Source organism: Canis lupus, chromosome 1, assembly GCF_048164855.1.
Source record: "Canis lupus baileyi chromosome 1, mCanLup2.hap1, whole genome shotgun sequence".
NCBI lineage: Eukaryota > Metazoa > Chordata > Mammalia > Carnivora > Canidae > Canis > Canis lupus.
The window spans coordinates 82,303,551-82,324,814 of NC_132838.1; the positions used below are offsets into that span (position 1 = coordinate 82,303,551).

General features: G+C 34.4%; 1 protein-coding gene and 1 pseudogene across 6 annotated transcripts in view; one reads left to right on the forward strand and one right to left on the reverse strand.

Annotated features, from left to right (window-relative positions):
* Positions 1–21,264, reverse strand: part of VPS13A (vacuolar protein sorting 13 homolog A) — a 235,170-nt gene that overhangs the window by 126,750 nt on the left and 87,156 nt on the right. For all 6 annotated transcript variants that reach the window (XM_072837699.1, XM_072837698.1, XM_072837702.1 and 3 more), the window contains 4 exons: positions 14,265–14,346; positions 13,536–13,690; positions 12,987–13,143; positions 21–100 (listed from right to left, as the gene is read on the reverse strand). In XM_072837699.1, coding sequence (XP_072693800.1) covers positions 21–100; positions 12,987–13,143; positions 13,536–13,690; positions 14,265–14,346 — 474 coding nt within the window. The remainder of the gene's footprint in view (positions 1–20; positions 101–12,986; positions 13,144–13,535; positions 13,691–14,264; positions 14,347–21,264) is intronic.
* Positions 8,727–10,905, forward strand: LOC140620788 (protein SET-like; annotated as a pseudogene).

Below are 21,264 nucleotides of genomic sequence, written 5' to 3' on the forward strand. Positions count from 1 at the left end.
ATACAAACAGAAGTGCTTACCTTCACATATTCCAATGTTAGCAGATCTTCCATCGTATTATCCAGTGTTGTAACCAAATAAATTGGTTTCTTGTTTTTATCTAAAAATGATTTTTAAAATTACTCTTCCATATTAAAAAATAATGGAAAATAAATAACAGAAACATTAATAAAACATAACTGGAAAAGAAGAATTTCCTGTATCAGCTTTGGGCCTTGGATTCTACCTTGGTTCTCCTTTCTCCTTTATTTTAAACTCTGAGGCTATAATTTCTCCCCACAATTCCCTTCCTGTCTCCTATGTCACAATGTGAAACAATTTTATTATTCTAAACTTAGATAGGAAGTAAGGCAAGAAAAAGTAGCAATCAATTATAGAAAAAATAGATTAAATTATTAGGAACAATGAAAGGACGTGAAGAGAATCGTGGCCCTGAGCCATAGAAATGCCTAGAAAGAAAATTGTCAGACTCCTTGAAAAGCTATTGTTTTTGAAAAGACAGATCAGGTATGTGATGAGAAACTAAGTTTTTCTGTGTATTAGTTTAGATTAGAATAAACCCAATTACTGTATAATTAGTTGTATTCTTGCTTCTGATCAAAACTTAAGAAAATATTAGGAACACTAGTGTAAAACAGCAGTTTGTAGAAGAGTTTTAAAACCAGCATCACTATATTACTTATGACTGTTCAAAATCAGCATCTCAATAGAAGGTTAGAAATCAATCATAATACTTTTGAGCGAAAAAAATGCAACCTATTCCACAGATCTTCCAGATTTAGAAGTTTATTAGCTCTTAAGCCAGCCTTCTACTGCAGATGCTATTTGTACTTCAACCTTAAAAAGGTCCTGATTTTTTCAAACATTTATCTCCAGATTTAGTGATCATTTATAAGAAACTACACTATTCACTTCTTCCTACTCCCATTAAAATACCAAAAGCAAAAATATTATAGAAATAGATGCAGTGGGGATCCCTGGGTGGCGCAGCGGTTTGGCGCCTGCCTTTGGCCCAGGGCGCGATCCTGGAGACCGGGGATCGAGTCCCACGTCGGGCTCCCGGTGCATGGAGCCTGCTTCTCCCTCTGCCTGTGTCTCTGCCTCTCTCTCTCTCTCTCTCTCTCTCTCTGTGACTATCATAAAAAATAAAAAAAAGTAAAAATAAAAAAAAAATAAAAATAAAAATAAAAGAAATAGATGCAGTGACAACTGTGTATCAGTACTCTGTGTGCTAGCTTTCGTATCCCGTGCTCTTGGGAAAACAAACAAAAAATAAACATTATAATTAAAAACTGCTATAATACTTCTGGATTGCTGGAGAACACTACCAAATTGGTTCACTTTTCTTTCCAATCACAAGAACAAACTATTTCTTGATGTAAAAAAAGCATAATAAATAATAATATGATAAAAGGGGGGTCAATTCTCCATGAATACAGAACAATCCTTAATCTGTATGCATCTTAACAATCTAGCATCAAAATACATGAGGCAAAACACTGATAATACTGAAAGGAGAAACAGATGAACCCACTATCATAGTTAAAGACTTCAACTCCCCCTATCAGAAATGGACAGATCCAGCAGATAGAAAATCAGTAAGGACATAGTTGAACTTGGTAATAATACCATTAGTCAACTGGATATGGGTATCTATAGACTAGTAGAATATATCTTCTTAAGCTCCCATGGACTATACACCAAGACAGACCACATTCTGGGCCATAAAACACAGCTTACTAAATTTTAAAAAATAAAAATAATACAATGTTTACACTCAGACCACAATGAAATCTTACAAATCAGTAAGAAATATAGTTGGAAAATTCCAGAATATTGGGAGAACAAATACTTATAATAATACATGGATAAAAGAAGAAATCTCAACAGCAATTAAAAAATATTAGAAAGTGGGACGCAAAAAAAAAAAAAAAAGAAAAGAAAAGAAAGTGGGACGCCTGTGTGGCTCAGTAGTTGAGCCTCCCTTCGGCCCAGGGCGTGATCCTGAAGTTCTGGGATCAAGTCCCACACTGGGCTCCCTCCATGGAGTCTGCTTCTCTCTCTGCCTCTCTCTGTCTCTCATGAATAAATAAAATCTTTTAAAAAATTTTTAAAAATAAAAATATTAGAAGGTAAATGCGTATAAAAACACATCTTAACAAAGTTTGTGGGCTATGGCAAAAGCACTGTTTACAAGGATACAGAACACTGAAGCTATACGTTAGAAAATAAAATATATAAATAATCTAAGCTTCCACCTTGTGAAACTAGAAACTGAAAAATAAATCCAAAGCAAAAGAAATATTAAAAAGTAGATTAAAATAAATGAAACTGAAAACAAGTCGTCAGAAAAATTAAGGAAGCCAAAAATGTTTCTTTGAAAAGATCAATAAAATTAGCAAGCCTCTAGCCAGGTTAACTAAGAAAAAAAGAAAGAGGATGCAGATTACTAGTATTAGAAATAAAACAAATAATGGTATCATGAACATTAAAGATAATTTAAAAAAATACCATGAACAACTCTGTCCACAAAGGTGATAACCTAATAAAATGTACCAACTCCTTGAAAGATACAATCTGCCAAACTTGCACAAGAATAGACAATCTGAATAGGTTCATATCTATTAAAGAAATCAAGTCAATAATAACCTCCAAAAAAAAAAAGCACCATGCTCAGATGAGTTCAATGGTGAATTCTAATAAACATTTAAGGGAAAATTATACCAATTCTCTACAATTCCTTTCAGAGGATACAAACAGAAGGAATGCTTGCTAACTGATTCTATGAAATCAGAATTACCCTAATACCAACCAACACAAAGGCAATACCGAGAATGAAAAAAAGGAAAACTACAGGCCAGTAACTCTCATTAACTCAGATAAAACAGATCACACACACACACACACACACACACACACACACACACACACACAGATTAAAAAGTCCTCAAGACAGTATTAGCAAACTCAATCCAACCAAGTATAAAAAAAAATTATGTGCCATGACAAGTAAAATTATGTGCCATGATAAGTAAAACTTATCCCAAACTGCAAGGCTGGTTCAACATTTGAAAATCAATGGATGTCATCTATGACATCTATAGGCTACAGAAGAAAACTAAATGATCATATAAACAATGCTGAAAAAGCATATGACAATATCCAGCAACCATTCATGATAAAAACTCTCAGTAACTAGGAATAAAGAACTTCTTTACTTGATAAAGAATATCTTCTAAAAACCTACAGTTAACTATATGCTTAATTGTAAGAAACTCAAAGTTTTCACACTAAGAAACAAGTAAGAGGTCTTTCTGTGTTTACGCATTTTAAACATAATTGTGTCTGCAAATGCATTAAAACAAAAAATAAAGGTATTTCTTTTTATTTTTGTGAAGCAAGACATAAAATTCTCTTTGTGGGCAGCCCCGGTGGCGCAGCGGTTTAGCACTGCCTGCAGCCCAGGGCATGATCCTGGAGACCCAGGACTGAGTCCCACGTCGGGCTCCCTGCATGCAGCCTGCTTCTCCCTCTGCCTGTGTCTCTGCCTCTCTCTCTCTAGCTGTGTATCTATGAATTAATAAAATCTTTTAAAAAAATAAAAAAATAAAAAATAAATAAAATTGTCTTTGTTTACAGATAACATGACCATCTGTGCAAAAATCTGGAAGAATCAACAACAGTTGTTGTCATAGAACTAATATGCCATTAGATCAAGGTTGTAGGATACAAGGCTAATATACAAGTCAAATGCTTTCCTATATATCCAAACTGTTAATGAAGAATTTGAAATTCAAAACACAATACTATTTACATTAGCATTTACACAGTCTTTCAACAAATGACGGAACAAATGGACACCCACAGGAGAAAAAAAAAAGGATCTAGACAAAGAAATCATACCCTTCACAAAAAAATCAATTCAAAATGGATCACAGATCTAGATGTAAAATGCAAAACCATAAAACTTCAAAGATAACACAGTATTTAGATATCCTCATTTTGGCAATGACTTTTTAGATACAACACCAACATGATCCATGAAAAAAACTTACCAATTGAACTTAATTAAAATTAAAAATTCTGTTCCGCAAAGAATAATGCTAATAAAATGAAAAGACCAGCCACAGATAAGAAAATATTTGCAGGGCAGCCCTGGTGGCGCAGCGGTTTGGCGCAGCTTGCAGCCTGGGGTGTGATCCTGGAGACCCAGGATCGAGTCCCACATCGGGCTCCCTGCATGGAGCCTGCTTCTCCCTCTGTCTGTGTCTCTGCCTCTCTCTCTGTGTCTATGAATAAATAAATAAAATCTTTATAAAAAACATTTGCAAAAGACACATCTGATAAAGGAATATACAAAGAACTCTTATAATTAATCAAGAAAAAAACAAACACCATTAAAACTATAGATCAAAGACCTTAACAGACAACTCACCAAAGAAACTATGTAGAAGCCAGATCAGCATATGAAAAGATACTCTACACATGTCATCAACGAAAGGCATATTTAAAAAAAAAACAATGAGATACCACTTCAGACCTTATCAGAATACTCAAATCCAAAGACACTAACACCAAATATTAGTGAGGCTATAAAACAACAGGAACTCTCATTCACTGCTGAGGAGAACGCTAAATGGTACAGCAACTTTGGAAGACAGTTTGTTTCTTACAAAACTAAATGTACTCTTACTAAATAACCCAAGAGTGATGTTTCTTGGTATTTACCAACAGCAGTTAAAAACGTATGCCCACACAAAAACCTTCATACAGATGTTTACTGCACCTTTATTCAGAACTCTCAAAACTTGTGTGCAACCAAGATATCCTTTAGTAAGTGAATCAAAAAATAAACTGTGGTACATAATAGAACGTTATTCAGGACTAAAAAGTGAGCTATCAAGAAATGAGAAGATATAGAAATAAATACTACTAACTGAAAAAAGTCAGTCTGAAAGGCTAAATATGGTATGATCCTAGCTATGTGACATTCAGGCAAAAGAATAAAAAATGGATATAGTAAAAAAGCTCGGTGGTTTCCAGGAGGTGGGAGAGGACAGAGAAGGATGAAAAGGTGGAATATAGAGGATTTTAAGAGCAGAACTACTGTGTATGATAATATAATGCTCAATACATGTCACTATACGTGTCCAAAACCCTCAGAATGCACAGAATCAAGCTGAACCCTAAAATAAAGTATGGACATTGGGCATACTATGTCAGTGTAGTCTACAAACGGCAACAAATGTACTCCTCTGGTGGTGGATGTTGATAATGGGAGAGGTTATGCATGTGTAAGTACAGAGGAAAATCCCTATACCTAAACTGCTCAATTGCACTGTGAATCAAAAAGTACTTTAAAAATAGATTAAAATTTTTAAAATGTCATTTCTAATCATATACAATGCTCTTCTGCTCCAAACAAGCTTTATAAAATTAATCTACTCAATCAGTTCTCTTTTCTAAATTGAGTAAAAGTCACATATAACATTGTATTAGTTGCAGGTATAAAATATAGTGAGTGATTCAATATTTGTATAATTATGAAATGATCACCACAATAAGTCTAGTTAGTATCTGTCCTCATCCATAGTTATGATTTTGTTTTTCCTTCTGATGAGAACTTTCAAAATTTACTATCTTAGTAGCTTTCAAATATGCAATTTGGTATTGTTAATTATAGCCACAATGCTATACTTTCCATCCTCCTGATTTATTTTATAACTGGAAATTTTTATCTCTGGACCCTCTTCACCCATGTCAATGGCACCCACCCCCATCCCTTGCCTCTGGCATACACCAGTTTCCTATGTACCTATCAGGTTGGATTTTTTTTTTTTTTTTTTAAGATTCTACATATTAGTGAGATCAGATGGTATTTGTCGTTCTCTCACTTATTTCACTTAGCATAATGCCCTTAAGGTCTATCCATGTAATCACAGATGGCAAGATTTCATTCTTTTTAATGGCTAAACAGAATTCCATTGTGTGTTTGTGTATATGTGTGAATAAGATTATCACCTCTTCTTTACACATTCACTCATTGACTGCACTTAGGCTGTTTCCATATCTTGGCTATTATATATAGTGCTGCTGTGAACATGGGGTACATTTATTCTTTGAATTAGTGTTTTCATTTTCTTTGGGAAAATACCTAGAAGTGGAATTGCTAGATCATATAATTCTATTTTTAATTCTGTGAGAAATCTACATATTGTCTTCCATTATGTCTGCACTAATTGACATTTGCAACAGTACACAGGATTTCCTCTTCTCCACATCCTCACCAACACCTGTTATTTCTTGTCTTTCTGATAACACCTATTCTGACAGGTGTGACATGATATCTCATTGTGGTTTTGAGCAGCATTTCCCCCAATAATTACCGATTTCAGGATCTTTTCATATACCTGTTAGCTATCTGTATATTTTCTTTGGGAAAAATGTCTATTCAGATCCTCTGCCCTTTTTTTAATTGAATTGGTTTTCTGCTATTGAGTTGCAGGGATTCTTTATATATTTTGGGTATTAAGCATTGATCAGGTGTATGATTTGCACGTATCTTCTCCCATTCAGAAGGTTGCCTTGCCAAGTTGTTGATGGCTCCCTTAGCTGTGCAGAAGTTTTGTGGTAAATGTATTCCTACTTGTTAATTTTTGTCTTTGCTTTTGGAGTCAGATCCAAAATACTCACAGAAGACTACTGTAAAGGCACTTACTGCCTATATTTTCTTCCAGTAGTTTTATGGTTTCAGGTTCTTCCATTCAAGCCTTAAATCCATCTTAATCTTTGTGTATGGTATAAAATAGTAGTCCAGTTTTACTCCTTTGCATATGGCCGTCCAGTTTTCCTAGCACCATTTATGAAACTATCCTTTACTCATTCTATATTCTTAACTTCTTTGCCAAAAGTAACTGACCATATATGAATGGGTTTATTTCTAGACTGTTTTTGGTTCCATTGATCGATGGGTCTGTTTTTATGTTATCATAGAGTTTTATATCAGTAGCATAGATAACTTTGTATATATTTTGATATCAGGGAACATGATTCCTCCAATTTTGTCCTTTCTCAAGACTGCTTTGGGTATTTGGGGTGTTTTGTGGTGGCATACAAATTTAGAAATTCTTTTTTAAGATTTATTTATTCCTGAGAGACACAGAGAAAGAGGCAGAGACACAAGCAGAGAGAGAAGCACACTCCTCAGAGGCAGCGTGATGCAGGACTCCATCCCAAGACCCCAGAAGCATGACCTGAGCCAAAGGCAGACACTCAACCACTGAGCCAACCAGGCACCCCCATAATTGTTTTTCCTATTTTTGTGAAAAAATGCCATTGGAAGTTTGATACAGATTGCAGTGAATTTGCAGAATTGCTTTGGATAATAGGAACACTTTAATCATGTTAATTATTCCAAAACAGGGCAGCCCTGGTGGCGCAGCGGTTTAGTGCCGCCTGAAGCCTAGGGTGTGATCCTGGAGACCCAGGATCGAGTCCCACGTCGGGCTTCCTGCATGGAGCCTGCTTTTCCCTCTGTCTGTGTCTCTGCCTCTCTCCCTCTCTCTCTTCCTGTGTCTCTATGAATAAATAAACAAAATCTTTAAAAAAAAAGTATTCCAATCCATAAGCATGGACTATCTTTCCATTTATTTGTCTAATTTTTTTCATTACTGTCTTATAGTTTGCAGTATACAGATCTTTCACTTCCTTATTTGTTTTTATGTATTTTTTTTGATGGAACTGTAAATGGGATTGTTTCTTAACTTCTCCTCCTCATAGTGTATAGATACCCAAAAGAATTTTCTGTTTATCTATCCTACAACATTACTGAATTTACTGATTAATTCTATGAGCATTTTGGTGGATCCTTTTAAGGTTTTCTATATATAATACCATGTCATCTGCAAATAGTGACAGTTTTACTATTTGGGTCACAAAGAATTACTTCAGATATTCAGTTTTTTACTGAGTCAATTAAGAAATCAAAAGAGAAATTTTAAAAAATACCTTAGGACCAATGAGAACATAAATATAATAAAATTTATGAAATGCACCAAAAGGATTTCTAAGAGGGCAGAGCACAAACCAGTAGATGCCTAGCCCTAGAAACAAGAAAAATCTCAAACAATCTAACTTTACACCTCAGGCTACTAGAAAAAGAAAAAATGAAACCCCAATTAGAAGGAAATAAGGTATCAGAGCAGAAATAAAAGAAATAGAGACTAAAAGAGAATAACTGAAAAGATCAATAAAACTAAGAGCTGGTTCCTTTAGAAGATAAGCAAAATGCACAAACTTTTAGCTAGATTCACCAAAATAAAAAAGAGGGCTCAAATAAAATCAGACATGAAAAAGGAGACATTAAAGCTGATAACCACATAAATACGAAGGATCATAAGAGACTACAATGAAACACCATAACACTGACAATTGAACAACCTAAAAGAAACGGATAAACTCCTAACAACATACAACCTTCCTAGACTTAATAATCAAGAAATACAAAATACACATAGACTAATTACTTGTAAAGAAGTGAATCAGTAATCAAAAACCTCCAACAAAACAAAGTCCAGGGCCAGATGGCTTCACTGATGAATACTACCAAACATTAAATGAAGAATTAATACTAATCTTTCTGAAACATCTCTAAAAAATAGGAGGAGAGTAATCGGAGCTTCTTCCTGATGTGCCCCTCTCCCGCTTTCGTGAAGTTTCCTCACAGCATGGTCCCCAAGCGCCAGTCCTCGCTGGCACCTCAAACGAAGAAACCGAGGCTGCCTCCGGCCCCCAAGCCAGAAGAGACATCGACCTCTCAGCACTTGCCAAAGGGAGAAAAAGAACAGCAAGAAGCAATTGAACATATTGATGAAGTACAAAATGAAATAGACAGACTTAATGAACAAGCCAGTGAGGAGATTTTGAAAGTAGAACAGAAATATAACAAACTCCGCCAACCAGTTTTTTCAGAAGAGATCGGAATTGATCGCCCAAATCCCCAGTTTTTGGGTAACAACATTTGTCAACCATCCACAGGTGTCTGCACTGCTTGGGGAGGAGGATGAAGAGGCACTGCATTATTTGACAAGAGTCAAGTGACAGAATTTGAAGATATTAAATTAGGTTACAGAATAGATTTTTATTTTGATGAAATCCCTTACTTCGAAAATAAAGTTCTCTCCAAAGAATTTCATCTGAATGAGAGTGGTGATCCATCGTCAAAGTCCACTGAAATCAAATGGAAATCTGGAAAGGATTTGACGAAACGTTCAAGTCAAAAACAGAATAAAGCCAGCAGGAAGAGACAGAACGAGGAACCAGAGAGCTTCTTCACCTGGTTTACTGACCATTCTGCTGCAAGTGCAGATGAGTTAGGAGAGGTCATCAAAGATGTTATTTGGCCAAATCTATTACAGTACTACTTGGTTCCTGATATGGATGATGAAGAAGGAGAAGGAGAAGAAGAAGATGATGATGATGATGAAGAAGGAGGAGGATTGGAAGATATTGATGAAGAAGGAGATGAGGATGAAGGTGAAGAAGATGAAGATGATGATGAGGGGGAGGAAGGAGAGGAGGATGAAGGAGAAGATGACTGATGGAACATTGATGGATTCCAACCTTCCTTTTTTAATTTTCTCCATTCCCTGGGAAAAAGTTGCATCTCTTTTTTCCCCCCTCCTCTTGTGCTCATTCACCCTGTTTTTTTGAAGTCTCTTTTCTCTCCCTTTATACCACTGTTCTCAACTTATTTTGGGGGGAAATACCTTGAGCAGAATACAGCGGGAAAAGAATCTCTACCCCTTTCTGTTCCAAATTCATTTTTATTCCTTCCTGTCTCAACAAAAACTTTATGGAATCAACACCACCGTGCTCTGTGGGGAAAAAAGAAAAACCTTCTGCTCCCTTAGCTCTGTTGGAAGCTGGAGGGTGCTAGGCCCCTGTGTAGTAGTGCATAGAATTCTAGCTTTTTTCCTCCTTTCTCTGTATATTGGGCTCAGAGATTACACTGTGTCTCTATGTGAATATGGACAGTTAGCATTTACGAACATGTACCTGTCTACTTTCTCTTGTTTAAAAAAAGAAAAAAAAACTTAAAAATATGGGGTTATAGAAGGTCAGCAAAGGATGGGTTTGAGATGTTTGGGTGGGTTAAGCGGGCATTTTGACAATATGGCTTCTCCTTTGGCATGTTTAATTGTGATGTTTAATGGACATCCTTACAGTTTAAGATGACACTTTTAAAATAACACTCTCCTAATGATGACTTGAGCCCTGCCACTCGGGAGAATCAGCAGAACCTGTAGGATCTTATTTGGAATTGACATTCTCTATTGTAATTTTGTTCCTGTTTATTTTTAAATTTTCTTTTTGTTTCAGTTTCACTGGAAAGGAAAGATGCTCAGTTTTAAACGTTAAAAGTGTACAAGTTGCTTTGTTACAATAAAACTAAATGTGTACACAAAGGATTTGATGCTTTTCTCTCAGAACAGGTGTATTTAATATGATTTTCCAAGTTTGACTTGTATAACATATTGTCAAACATTGTCACCCTGACTCCGTATTTTTTGATACGCACTTTGCAGGGTGACCTCAGGGCTGTGTGAACTGAGAAAGGGATCTGAATCAATGTATTAATGCCTCCAAAGCCAGGAGCCATCGTAGGTGTAGTTTGCCGTCAGTTTCTGAACTCTCCCACATCAGTCGTGATACCAGATTGCTCAAAACTGAGTTCTGAATATGTTGTGCCCTTGATTTGTATCTCAAAATGGCATTTTTAAAAACGGGCCTTTATTTGCCTGGATATAATAATAGTGCCTGCCACCACCATCAGACAGACCTGGTGCTCTAATGCCAACTTACACAGAGGGCAGTTACTGGCATGTCATCGTTGGTACTATGAAATGTGGCCAAGAAGACAGACTCTCAGAGTAAGAAGTTGTATTGGTGGTAAGAAACTCAGGAGTACTTTTGTCTCAAAGTACTAGCTATTTAGCATATAGCTCTCACGTGAGGCCTGTGTGAATCCGGGTGAGGTGACGGGCCCTGCTCTACTTAATGCCGTTGTGCATAGGATACCATTTTGGGAAGCTACCTAATGCATAAGCTTTTTAATGCTGTAAATTATAGTAGCTAAAATTAAATGCCACTTAACTTTTTCAGAGATGAATTAATGGACAGCTTGGTCAAATTCAAAACTTTTTGATGAATAAAACTTATAAATGGAACTATTCCATCGATAGGCAAAGTGTAATGAAAACCTGTCTAGATGGATAGTATGTAATTTCTGCACAGGTCTTGTTTAGTAATATATCACTGTATACCGGTCAGGAATCTTGCTCCAATAAAGGAACATAAAGATATATATATAAAATAAATAAATAAATAAATAAATAAATAAATAAATAAATAAATAAATAAAAATAAATAAATAAATAAATAAATAAATAAATAAATAAATAAATAAATAAAATAAAATAAAATAAAATAAAATAAGAGGAAACACTTCTGAACTCATTTTACAAGTCAAGCACTACCTGGGTACCAAATTCAGACAAGAATACTACAATAAAATAAAATTACAGGCCAGTATTTTAGATGAACAAAGATGCAAAATTCTCAACTAAATATAAGCACAACAAATTCAACAATACATTAAAAGGATGATACACCATAAGTAAGTAGCAATTATTTCAAGGATGGTTCAACACTCACCAATCTGTCAATGTGGTACACTACATTAACAAAATGAAGTACAAAAATCTTATGATCTTAATGGATGAAGAAAAGCATTTGACAAAATTCAACATCCACTTATATAAAAACTTTTACCAAACCGGTGTAGAGAGGGAACACACCTCAACATAATAAAGACCATATATAACAAGCCCATAGCTAACATCTTACTCAATGGTGAAAAGCTGAAAGCTTTTACTCTAAAACAGGGACAAGACAAGGATGCTACTTTTGTCACCTTTATTCAACACAGTATTGGAAGTCCTAGCCAGAGCAATAACACAAGAACAATAAATAAAAGGCATTAGAAATAAATCATTTGTCATAATCATTCCATCAACCATTGAGAATTATCTTATAAGCCATCAACCCTTATAAGAATAAACCCAAAAATACAAAGGAAGAAATATACATAATATCCTCTCCTAAATGCCTAACACAATAAATAGAAATATTATCCAAGGTATCACAAAATTTTTCCATTATGATTCTGGGACATAAAGTGTTTATGGTAGATAAAATAATGCTACGCCCTGACACCCAACGACGTCCATGTTCTGTCTCTCTAAAACCTGAGAATATGTTACCTTATATATTATATAGCAAAAGGGACTTTGCAAAGGTAATTGGGTAAAGAAGAAATTAGCCTGGATTGAGGTCAGAGATGACAACATGAGAAGGATCTATCACCCTGTACTGGTTCTAAGATATAGAGAACTAATTATATGCAAGGAATTACAGAGGCCTGTAGAGTTAAGGTCTGCCCTCACAGATTAGATAAGCAGGAAACAGACTTAAACCACATGGAAATGCGTTTTGGTAACAACTGAATGAACAAGGAAATGGATCTTCCCCTAGAGCCTCCATACAGGAATTCTAACTGGCACCTTGATTTTTACCTGTTAAGACTTCAGACCACTGCTTAATAAACTTTAAGAAGTTTCTGTTGTAAGAAACTAAATCTGTGGTAAATTGTTACATTATCAATAGGAAACTAACTCAGCATCATAGTATTCAGTTAGATAGATATAAAATTAAACCAGGACTATTATATTTTCCTTTATGAAAAAAATTATCATTTTCTCTTTGCTCTACCTTCCCAGACTCCCAAGATAAAAACTGAAGACCAACTCGTAAGATTTCCTCGAGAATATCTTACCGAATGTACTGATTTAAAGCCTAGAGAATTTTAAACTCTTTAGAAGGGAGTCAAACAATAAAAGTTATTTTTAAAAAACTGAGATACTTACCAAAGTATTCTGGGCATTTTAGGCAGAACTCTTTCAAAAAGGCATTTGCTTTCAAATCAAATGTTCTAAGTTCAACATCTGTGCCCAATCCTAAAACATCAATTTCTACCACAGGTAATTCACAATCTCCAACAAGGTGATAAAACTGAATCAAAACCTAGAGGAAAAAGAATAAAGAAACTACCACTATCTAAAAGAAAAAATTGTTTATGCGGATGGTGGTTTTGAATGGATAAGTTATACACATGATCTGTATTTAAAATTTAAAGGAGACTTTATATACACACATGCATACACATGTATCTTGTACAGTTAATTATCTTTAATAAATTCCTATCAAATGACCATAATAGATGATCTAAACCCCTAATTTTTGATTAACAAAATTAATCTTCACAAAAAGGGGAGGAAAGAATCACAAAGCAATATCTGGATTCAGCTTAAATTGGATGAAACAGGAGTACATATTAGCAATAAGACTATATAAATAAACTGAATAGCAGAAATGACAATTTAAATAAGTCATATTAATTTTACCATGGTACATACCTCTGGCACTTCAAATCTTATTTTATACTGAATCATATTTTTTGAACAATCTGGCTTTTGAATCTTTTTCTGCTGATAACTCTGAACTCCAGTGGGAGACTGAAGAGGCTCTTCCAAAGGACTACAAGGTGCATCAAAATATTCTTCTTCAGAATCTAAATATTGCAGAATATTGTTTAAGTCAAAAATTAAAATGACTGACTTAATAACAATGGTCTTATAATTTTTCTGAAGTAAATATGAATACTAATACATTGAAGTCTTAAAACATTTCAAAATGTGAATGTGAAGATTAGAAAATAATAGAAAAGAATACAGAGCTTATGTCTGAAAATAACATTTTTGATGACAAAAAGTGTAGAAAATATAAAATTAATCTTTAGCTTAATGAACATCACCTTTTAAAATCATTAGTCTATCGCTTCTCAGTCTTTGACTGAGATCAAGTGTAAAATTATTAGTCTAAAAATTGTAAAATTTTATTTTATTTTTGAGAGAAAGAGAGGGAGCAAGTGCATGTGCATGTGCCACCTGGGGGTGGGGAAGGGCAGAGAGAGAGAGAGAGAATCATGAGCAGGTTCTGTGCCCTGCATGGAGCCCAAAGCGGAGCTTGATCTCATGACCCTGAGTTCATGACCTGAGCGGAAATCAAAGTCAGATGCTTAACTGAGTGAGCCACCCAGGTGCCCCACAAAATAAAATTTAACAGCAAAAGCAGTTTCACTTTACCATCTTCAACACATGGAAGCTCCAAGAAAGGAAGCATTTTCTGTGAAATCTGTGATGTTCCCAAAGAAGTGGACCTTTGAATCTGGAAGAAAAGTAATTCACTGTTAATTAGCACAAAGATTTTTATTCAAAGTCTTAAGATAATTTTGACAAATATAAAAAAAAAATCTCACTTTGAACTAAGAAAAAAAGCCAATCAGAATTAGTTAAGTAAATTATAAAATATAGATTTAAAGAAGTGCTTTTACAATTTTAATGGTAAATATACACGTAAAATTGTTGTATTAATTGTTTTGACAGGCTTTGAGTAGGAAAAGATCTTAGATTCTGTGTTCACTCAACGTCTCACTGAAGAAGAAAACCATCTCAGGACATCCACGGGAAATAGCCAATCCCAATATTTAAAACCTACGGAGTTGGGAAATTTGAAGTTTTTCTTTTCATTTTTTGAGAGGCATTTCATTAAACTGACTTTTTTACTGCTTTGGGAAATACAGCCCATAAAAACATATAATGCAATTTAATAAAATAATAAGAAAAGACATACCTCAATCTTCTACCCAGGCCAAAAAACTAAGCAGTCCTATACCTTTCCCTAGAAGCACCTCTTTGATCCTCCTTGATTACATTCCCTACAACTGATTATGATTTTACTTCTATTTACTTGTTTTTAGCCCCCTATGAATGATTCTCTAAATATAACATGGTGTATCCTCTGCTTCTTTCTAAATTATACAAAAAGGTAATAATATTATATATTTTCTTAGAACAGTCTTCTACAAAAAACCTTTCAATTTCATTCATCTTGATAGTTCACTCACTTTCACTGCTATACTATATTGCATATCTGATGAATAAGCCACTACTCATATGTCCACTACACTATTGATATATATATTTGTATTGTTTACAGATTTTTTGCTTTTACTCATAGTACCACCATAAGCATCCATGAACATGCCTGCAGGTGCTCTTATGTAAGATTTTTTTATGGTGTTTATATCTGAGTCGAATTGTGTATGTTCACCTTACTAAGTAGTATCAAACTTTTCACAAGTAGTTGGAAAACAGTAAACTAACATCAGCAGATTAGTTTGTATAGCCCCATAGCCTTATAAATGCTTGGTATTTTCAGACATTTTAAACTTTGGCAATCTTCCTGGCAATTTCACCTTAGCTTTAAATAGAATTTCACAAATGTGTTATAGTTACATATCATATCACAGGTTCATGAGTTTGTCCTTCTCTGAATCATATTTGTTTTTGGGAAAACACTTTTATTGAAACATAAACCTACTACATAACTAAGTATACGGTTCAGTAAGTATTCATGAAGAAAACACACCCATGCACTCAAAATTCAGAACTAGGAATAGAACATTACCATTAATGTAGAAACCTCTCGATCATTAGGCATACCCCCCAAAACTATGCTGTCCTAATTTCCATCTTTAATGTTCTGAAATTTAGCCAACATATAGTACATCATTAGTTTCACATGTAGTGTTCAATAATTTATCAGTTGCATATAACACCCAGTGCTCATATCACATGCCCTCCCCTTAATGCACATCACCCAATTATCCCATCCCCTCCCCTCCAGCAACCCTTCAGTATGTTTCTTATAGTTAAAAGCCTACATCTACATCAAGGATAGAATGGTTTTGTTTTGCACTTTCCTGATAAGTAATAAAATTAAACCCCTTTTCAACGTTTCTGCTAATCTTTTACTGGGTTACTGGTCTCCTTATATACTTTGGGTGAAGTATTTGTACATAATGTGTTGCATATATTTTTCACAATTAGATGGCTTGCCTTTTTCATTTTTAAAAGTAGAAAATTTTAATTTTCATCAGTTTATTTTTCTTCTTCATTTGTGCTTTATCCCAAGACATCTTTACCTATCACAAAGTGCTTAGAGATTTTCTCTTATGTTTTTTGTTAAAGAAATTATATTTTGGGGGCATCTACATTTATGTCTATGTTCCATTTCAAACTAAATCTCTTATGTTTATTTTTTCTCCACTTGGAAATCTAGTTATCTCAAAAATCACTTATTGAAAGAACTAGCACATTTCCTCCACTTATTTAGGTCAGCACCTTTGTAAGAAATCAAATATATATTAACCATGTATACATTGTATATTTATATCCAGACTTTATTCTATTTCCTTGATCTGTAGTTCATCCTCATATCAAAAAGAAAACCCACTTTCTTTAATAAAGTAGTATAAGATAAATCTTGAAATCAAGTATTAGAAAATCTCTAACATTATTCTTGTCCAAAATTGTTTTGGCCAAAATTATGGAGCAACCTAAGTATCCACTGATAGATGAATGGATAAAGAAGATGTGGTATATATATGCAATGCAATATTATTCAACCATAAAAAAAGAATGAAATCTTGCCATTTGCAACAATGTGAATGGATCTAGAGAGTACAGTGCTAAGCAAAATAAACCAGAGAAAGACAAATACCATATAACTTCACTCACGTGGAATTTAAGAAACAAAGGAAAAAAGACAAACCAAAAAAGACTCTTACCTATACAGAACAGAGGTGGTTAATGAGAAAGAAAGGGATGGGTGACACAGGTGAAGAGGGTTAAAGGTACACGTATCTTGATGAGCACTGAGTAATATATGGAAGTGCTCATCACTGAAGATCACAGAAGGTAAGAATCACTGTATCTTATACCTGAAATGAATGTAACACTGTATGTTAACTACACCAGAATTAACCTTAAAAATAATAAATTGTTTTGGCTAATATGTGTCCTTTACATGACCATATATACTTTATAATTAAATTGTTAATTTCCAGAAAAGCAATCTTCTGTATTCTGATTGAGGTTGTGAGAAAGTTACAGAGTTTGGAGAGGACTACCATCTCAATGTGATCAGGCCTCCAATCCTTGACTATGAATATCATTTTCAGAAATGTTTTGCAGATTTAGGTTTACAGGTGTTGTATTTCTTTTGTTAATTTGTTCTTGACTAGCCCTTTTTTTTTTTTTATAATATCTTGATGCATTTTTTTTAAAATTATTTTTATTTATTTATTATAGTCACACACACAGAGAGAGAGAGAGAGAGGAAGAGACACAGGCAGAGGGAGAAGTAGGCTCCATGCACCGGGAGCCCAACGTGGGATTCGATCCTGGGTCTCCAGGATCGCGCCCTGGGCCAAAGGCAGGCGCCAAACCGCTGCGCCACCCAGGGATCCCTTGACTAGCCCTTTTTAATGTTGTTATGAATGGAATATTCTTTTTCGTTTCATCTTTAGAAATAATTCTTTACATTGATAATGTATTTTGCGAACTTGCTTATTACTATTACGAATATTACTTTTCTACGTTCCTTAGGACTTCCTGCATGATCATTTCACCTAAAAATAAAGACAGTTTTACTTTTTCTTTCCAATCTTGTCTTTATTTTTCTTGATTCATCTGCAGAAGCTAGAACATTCACTATCAACTTGAATAGAAGTGGTCAGAAAAGGCATTCATTCTTGAACTATTCCAGATCTTACAGGGAAAACTCAGTCTTTTTCAAATGAAGTACAAAAACTAGCTATGGGTTTTTCCTAGATGTCCCTTACCAGGTTGAAGATACATTCTTTTATTCCCTGTTTGTTAAGAGGGAACATCATCAATAACTGCTGGTTTTGCCTATACTTTTTCTCTTCTATTGAGATGATCATATATTTTTTCTCCTTTATTCCATGAATAGGATTGATAGCACTGACTGTTGAACCACTTTTGCTTTCATAAAGTAAGTGCATTTGCTTATAGTATATTATCCTTTTTATATAGATCATACTATTTGGTCGTATTTTTTAAGGATTTTTGCATCAATGTTAATGAATATATGTGTCTGAGTTTTCTCATAATTCTTTTTGTCTGATTATAATAGCAGGACAATCTATGCAAAGAAACAAGGAAGAATAGCCCATACACAGACAAAAGCAGCAGACACCGTTCAGAAGGAAGCAAAGTACTAGACTTACTACGAAAGATTTTTTTCTTAATGCCTCAAATATATTCAGAAAGCTGAAAAGGACCATGGAGAAAGAGCTAAAAGAAACCAGAACAATGATATCACAGCAAATAGAAAACATCAATGAAGAGACAACATAAGAAAAACTCAAAGAGAAATTCTGGATCCGAAAAGAGCTGGATAAGAAATGAATAGCAAAATGTCATTATAAATCCTAAAGTCGCCTGAAGCATAAGGAAATATTAGAAATAACCTTACTTCCACATATTCAACACCTTGGTTGAAATGAACAAATTCCTTAACAGACAAAATCTTATAAAGTTCATGCAAGAATAAACTAATACTATAAGCAGTCCTGTAAAAATTAATTAACAACTTGAAAACCTTTCAATAAAGAAATTCCAGGCATACATGGCCTCACTGGTATTTAAGACAGAAATAGTATCAATTCCTTACAAAAAATCTCATAAGAGGAAAACATTTTCCAATTCATTTAATGAAGCTGAACTTGCCCTAATATCATACGCAAACAGGTAACAAGAAAAAAAGTATAAACCAGTATCCTGCAGTAACATAAATATAAAAATCCTCAACAAAAAAAAATAGTAAATAAATCCAACAATGTACTAAAACGTTAATATATCACAAAGGAGGTTTATATTGGGAATGCGAAGCTAGTTTAACATTAGAATCAATGTAATTCATCATATTAAAAGAATAGAGAAAACAGTGTGATTACAATAGATGGAGCAAAAGCATTACATAAAATGCTACAAATAATCATGACACAAAACTATCAGCTAACTAGGAATAAAGGAGTACCTCCTCAACCTGGGAAATAATACGTAGGAAAAAGCTACAGCTATTATTATACTTAATAAGATAAAACTAACTACATTCCTGCCATTGAAGTCATGGGTAGCAGCAGCCTGAATCACTGAAACTTGAGAAAGTGGCACCATTTTCAGAAATCCAGGGGAACTTCGGCCCCCAAAACCCACGTCTTTTGGGCCCATGTAGGTAGTAGCACCTCTGTGGATCTCAGAATAGCCTTCGGGATCATTCTTTTCCTTTTTCTTGAAGAATAAAGTATGTTCCCAGATGGATGGCCCCACTGTCCTACCCTGTAGTACCAGAACTTCAAGGGATTTTTCTTCTTCATTTTGTCCTGACTCTGCCCTTTTTAGTCTAAGCTAGCAGTACTTCAGCTGGCATAGTCCCATCTCTATTCCTGGCTTCTGCTGAGATGGTGGGTTACAGCAGTAAGTCACACCCTTAATCCCTTTATCAAGTGTTTTGTGCAAAATGCTCTTGGTTTTCTCTCTGTAACACACTCCCATTTTTTGCAGTACAGATAGGCTGAGCACTTCTCCCAAATCTTTAAGTTCTAATACCAACTTGCTTATTAACAAGTCCTTCTTAAAAACATCTCTTTCTTGCATTTTACTATAAGCAATTAGGCAAAAATAAGACCATATCTTAAACAGTTTGCTTGGAAATCTCAATTAAATATCTAAGTTCATCATTTACAAGTTCCCCACTAAAAAACAATTCAGCTAAGCTCTTTACCACTTTATAACAAGGATCACCTTGCCTCAAAACTTTTTCACGCTCTACTCATTATCCAGTTTTAAACTCACTACAACATGTTTATTACAACACCACTTCACTTTCTGGTACCAAAAGCTATATTAGTTTGCAAAGGCTGCCATAGCAAAATTCCAAAGCCTGGATGGTTTAAACAATAGAAATTTATTTTCTCATAGTTTGGGAGGCTAAGACGTCCAAGATCAAAGTGTTGGCATAATTTGTTTTATCTGTGGTCTCTCTCCTAGGCTTGCAGATGTCTACCTTCTTGCTGTGCCCTCACATGATGTTTTCTCTGTACATGTGCATCTCTGGTGTCTTTTTCTATGTCTGAATTTCTACTTCTTATGAAGATGCCACCCTAACTGGATTAGGACCCACTCTAGTGACCTCATATTAACTTAACCACTTTTTAAGACCCTATGTCCAAATACTGTCAGTCACATTCTGAGGTACTAGGGTTAAGATTTCAATATATGGATTTTCAGAGGACAGCAAAATAGGTGAAGCAAATGTGTTTCAAGTACAAAATACTTATGAAAAAACTTAAAGAGACCTAAATAATGAAAAGATATATCACATTAATAGACTGAAAGATTCAGTATTGTTAAAATGTCAATTCTCTCCAAATTAATTATACAATAAAATCACCACCATCAAAATCCTGGCAGAAATTTTTCATAGAATTGAAAAGCTGATTCTAAAAGCTACAGGAAAAGGGAAAGAACTAATGGAAACTATTTGGGTAAAGCACACATTTTAGATGTCATACTTTATTTCAAGATTTACCATTTATAACTATATCAAAAAGAATAAAATACCTACAAATAAATTTAATCAAAGAGGTCAAAAATCTGTACCCTAATCAAAGAGGTCAAAAGTCTGTACCCTGAAAACCATAAAAGCACTGATGAAAGAAACTGAAGACATAAATAGGTGGAAAGATATTTGACACTTATGGCTTGCAAAAAGTAATATTGTTAAAAAGTTCACACTACTCAAAGCAATCTTCAGATTCAGTGTACTCTCTATCAAAAGTCCAGTGGTATATTACACAGAGGCATCAGGCTTCCTAACTTCAAGCTCTGTTACAAAGCTATAATAATCAAAACAGTTTGGCACCAACATAAAAACAAATCCATAGATCAATGGAACAAAAATGAGAAACCAGGAATAAATCTATGCATTAATGGTCAATTAATTTTTGGCAGAAGAGCCAATATACAAAAAGGAAAGGATAGTTTCTTCAGCAAATGGTGCTGGGGAAACTGAACAACCACATGCAAAAGAATAAAACTAGACTCCTATCTTCACACAAAATCAACTCAAAATGGATTATAGACTTGAATGGAAGACCTGATGCCATAAAGCTTCTAGAAGAAAACAGAAAGGTAAGCTCCTTGACAGCAATCT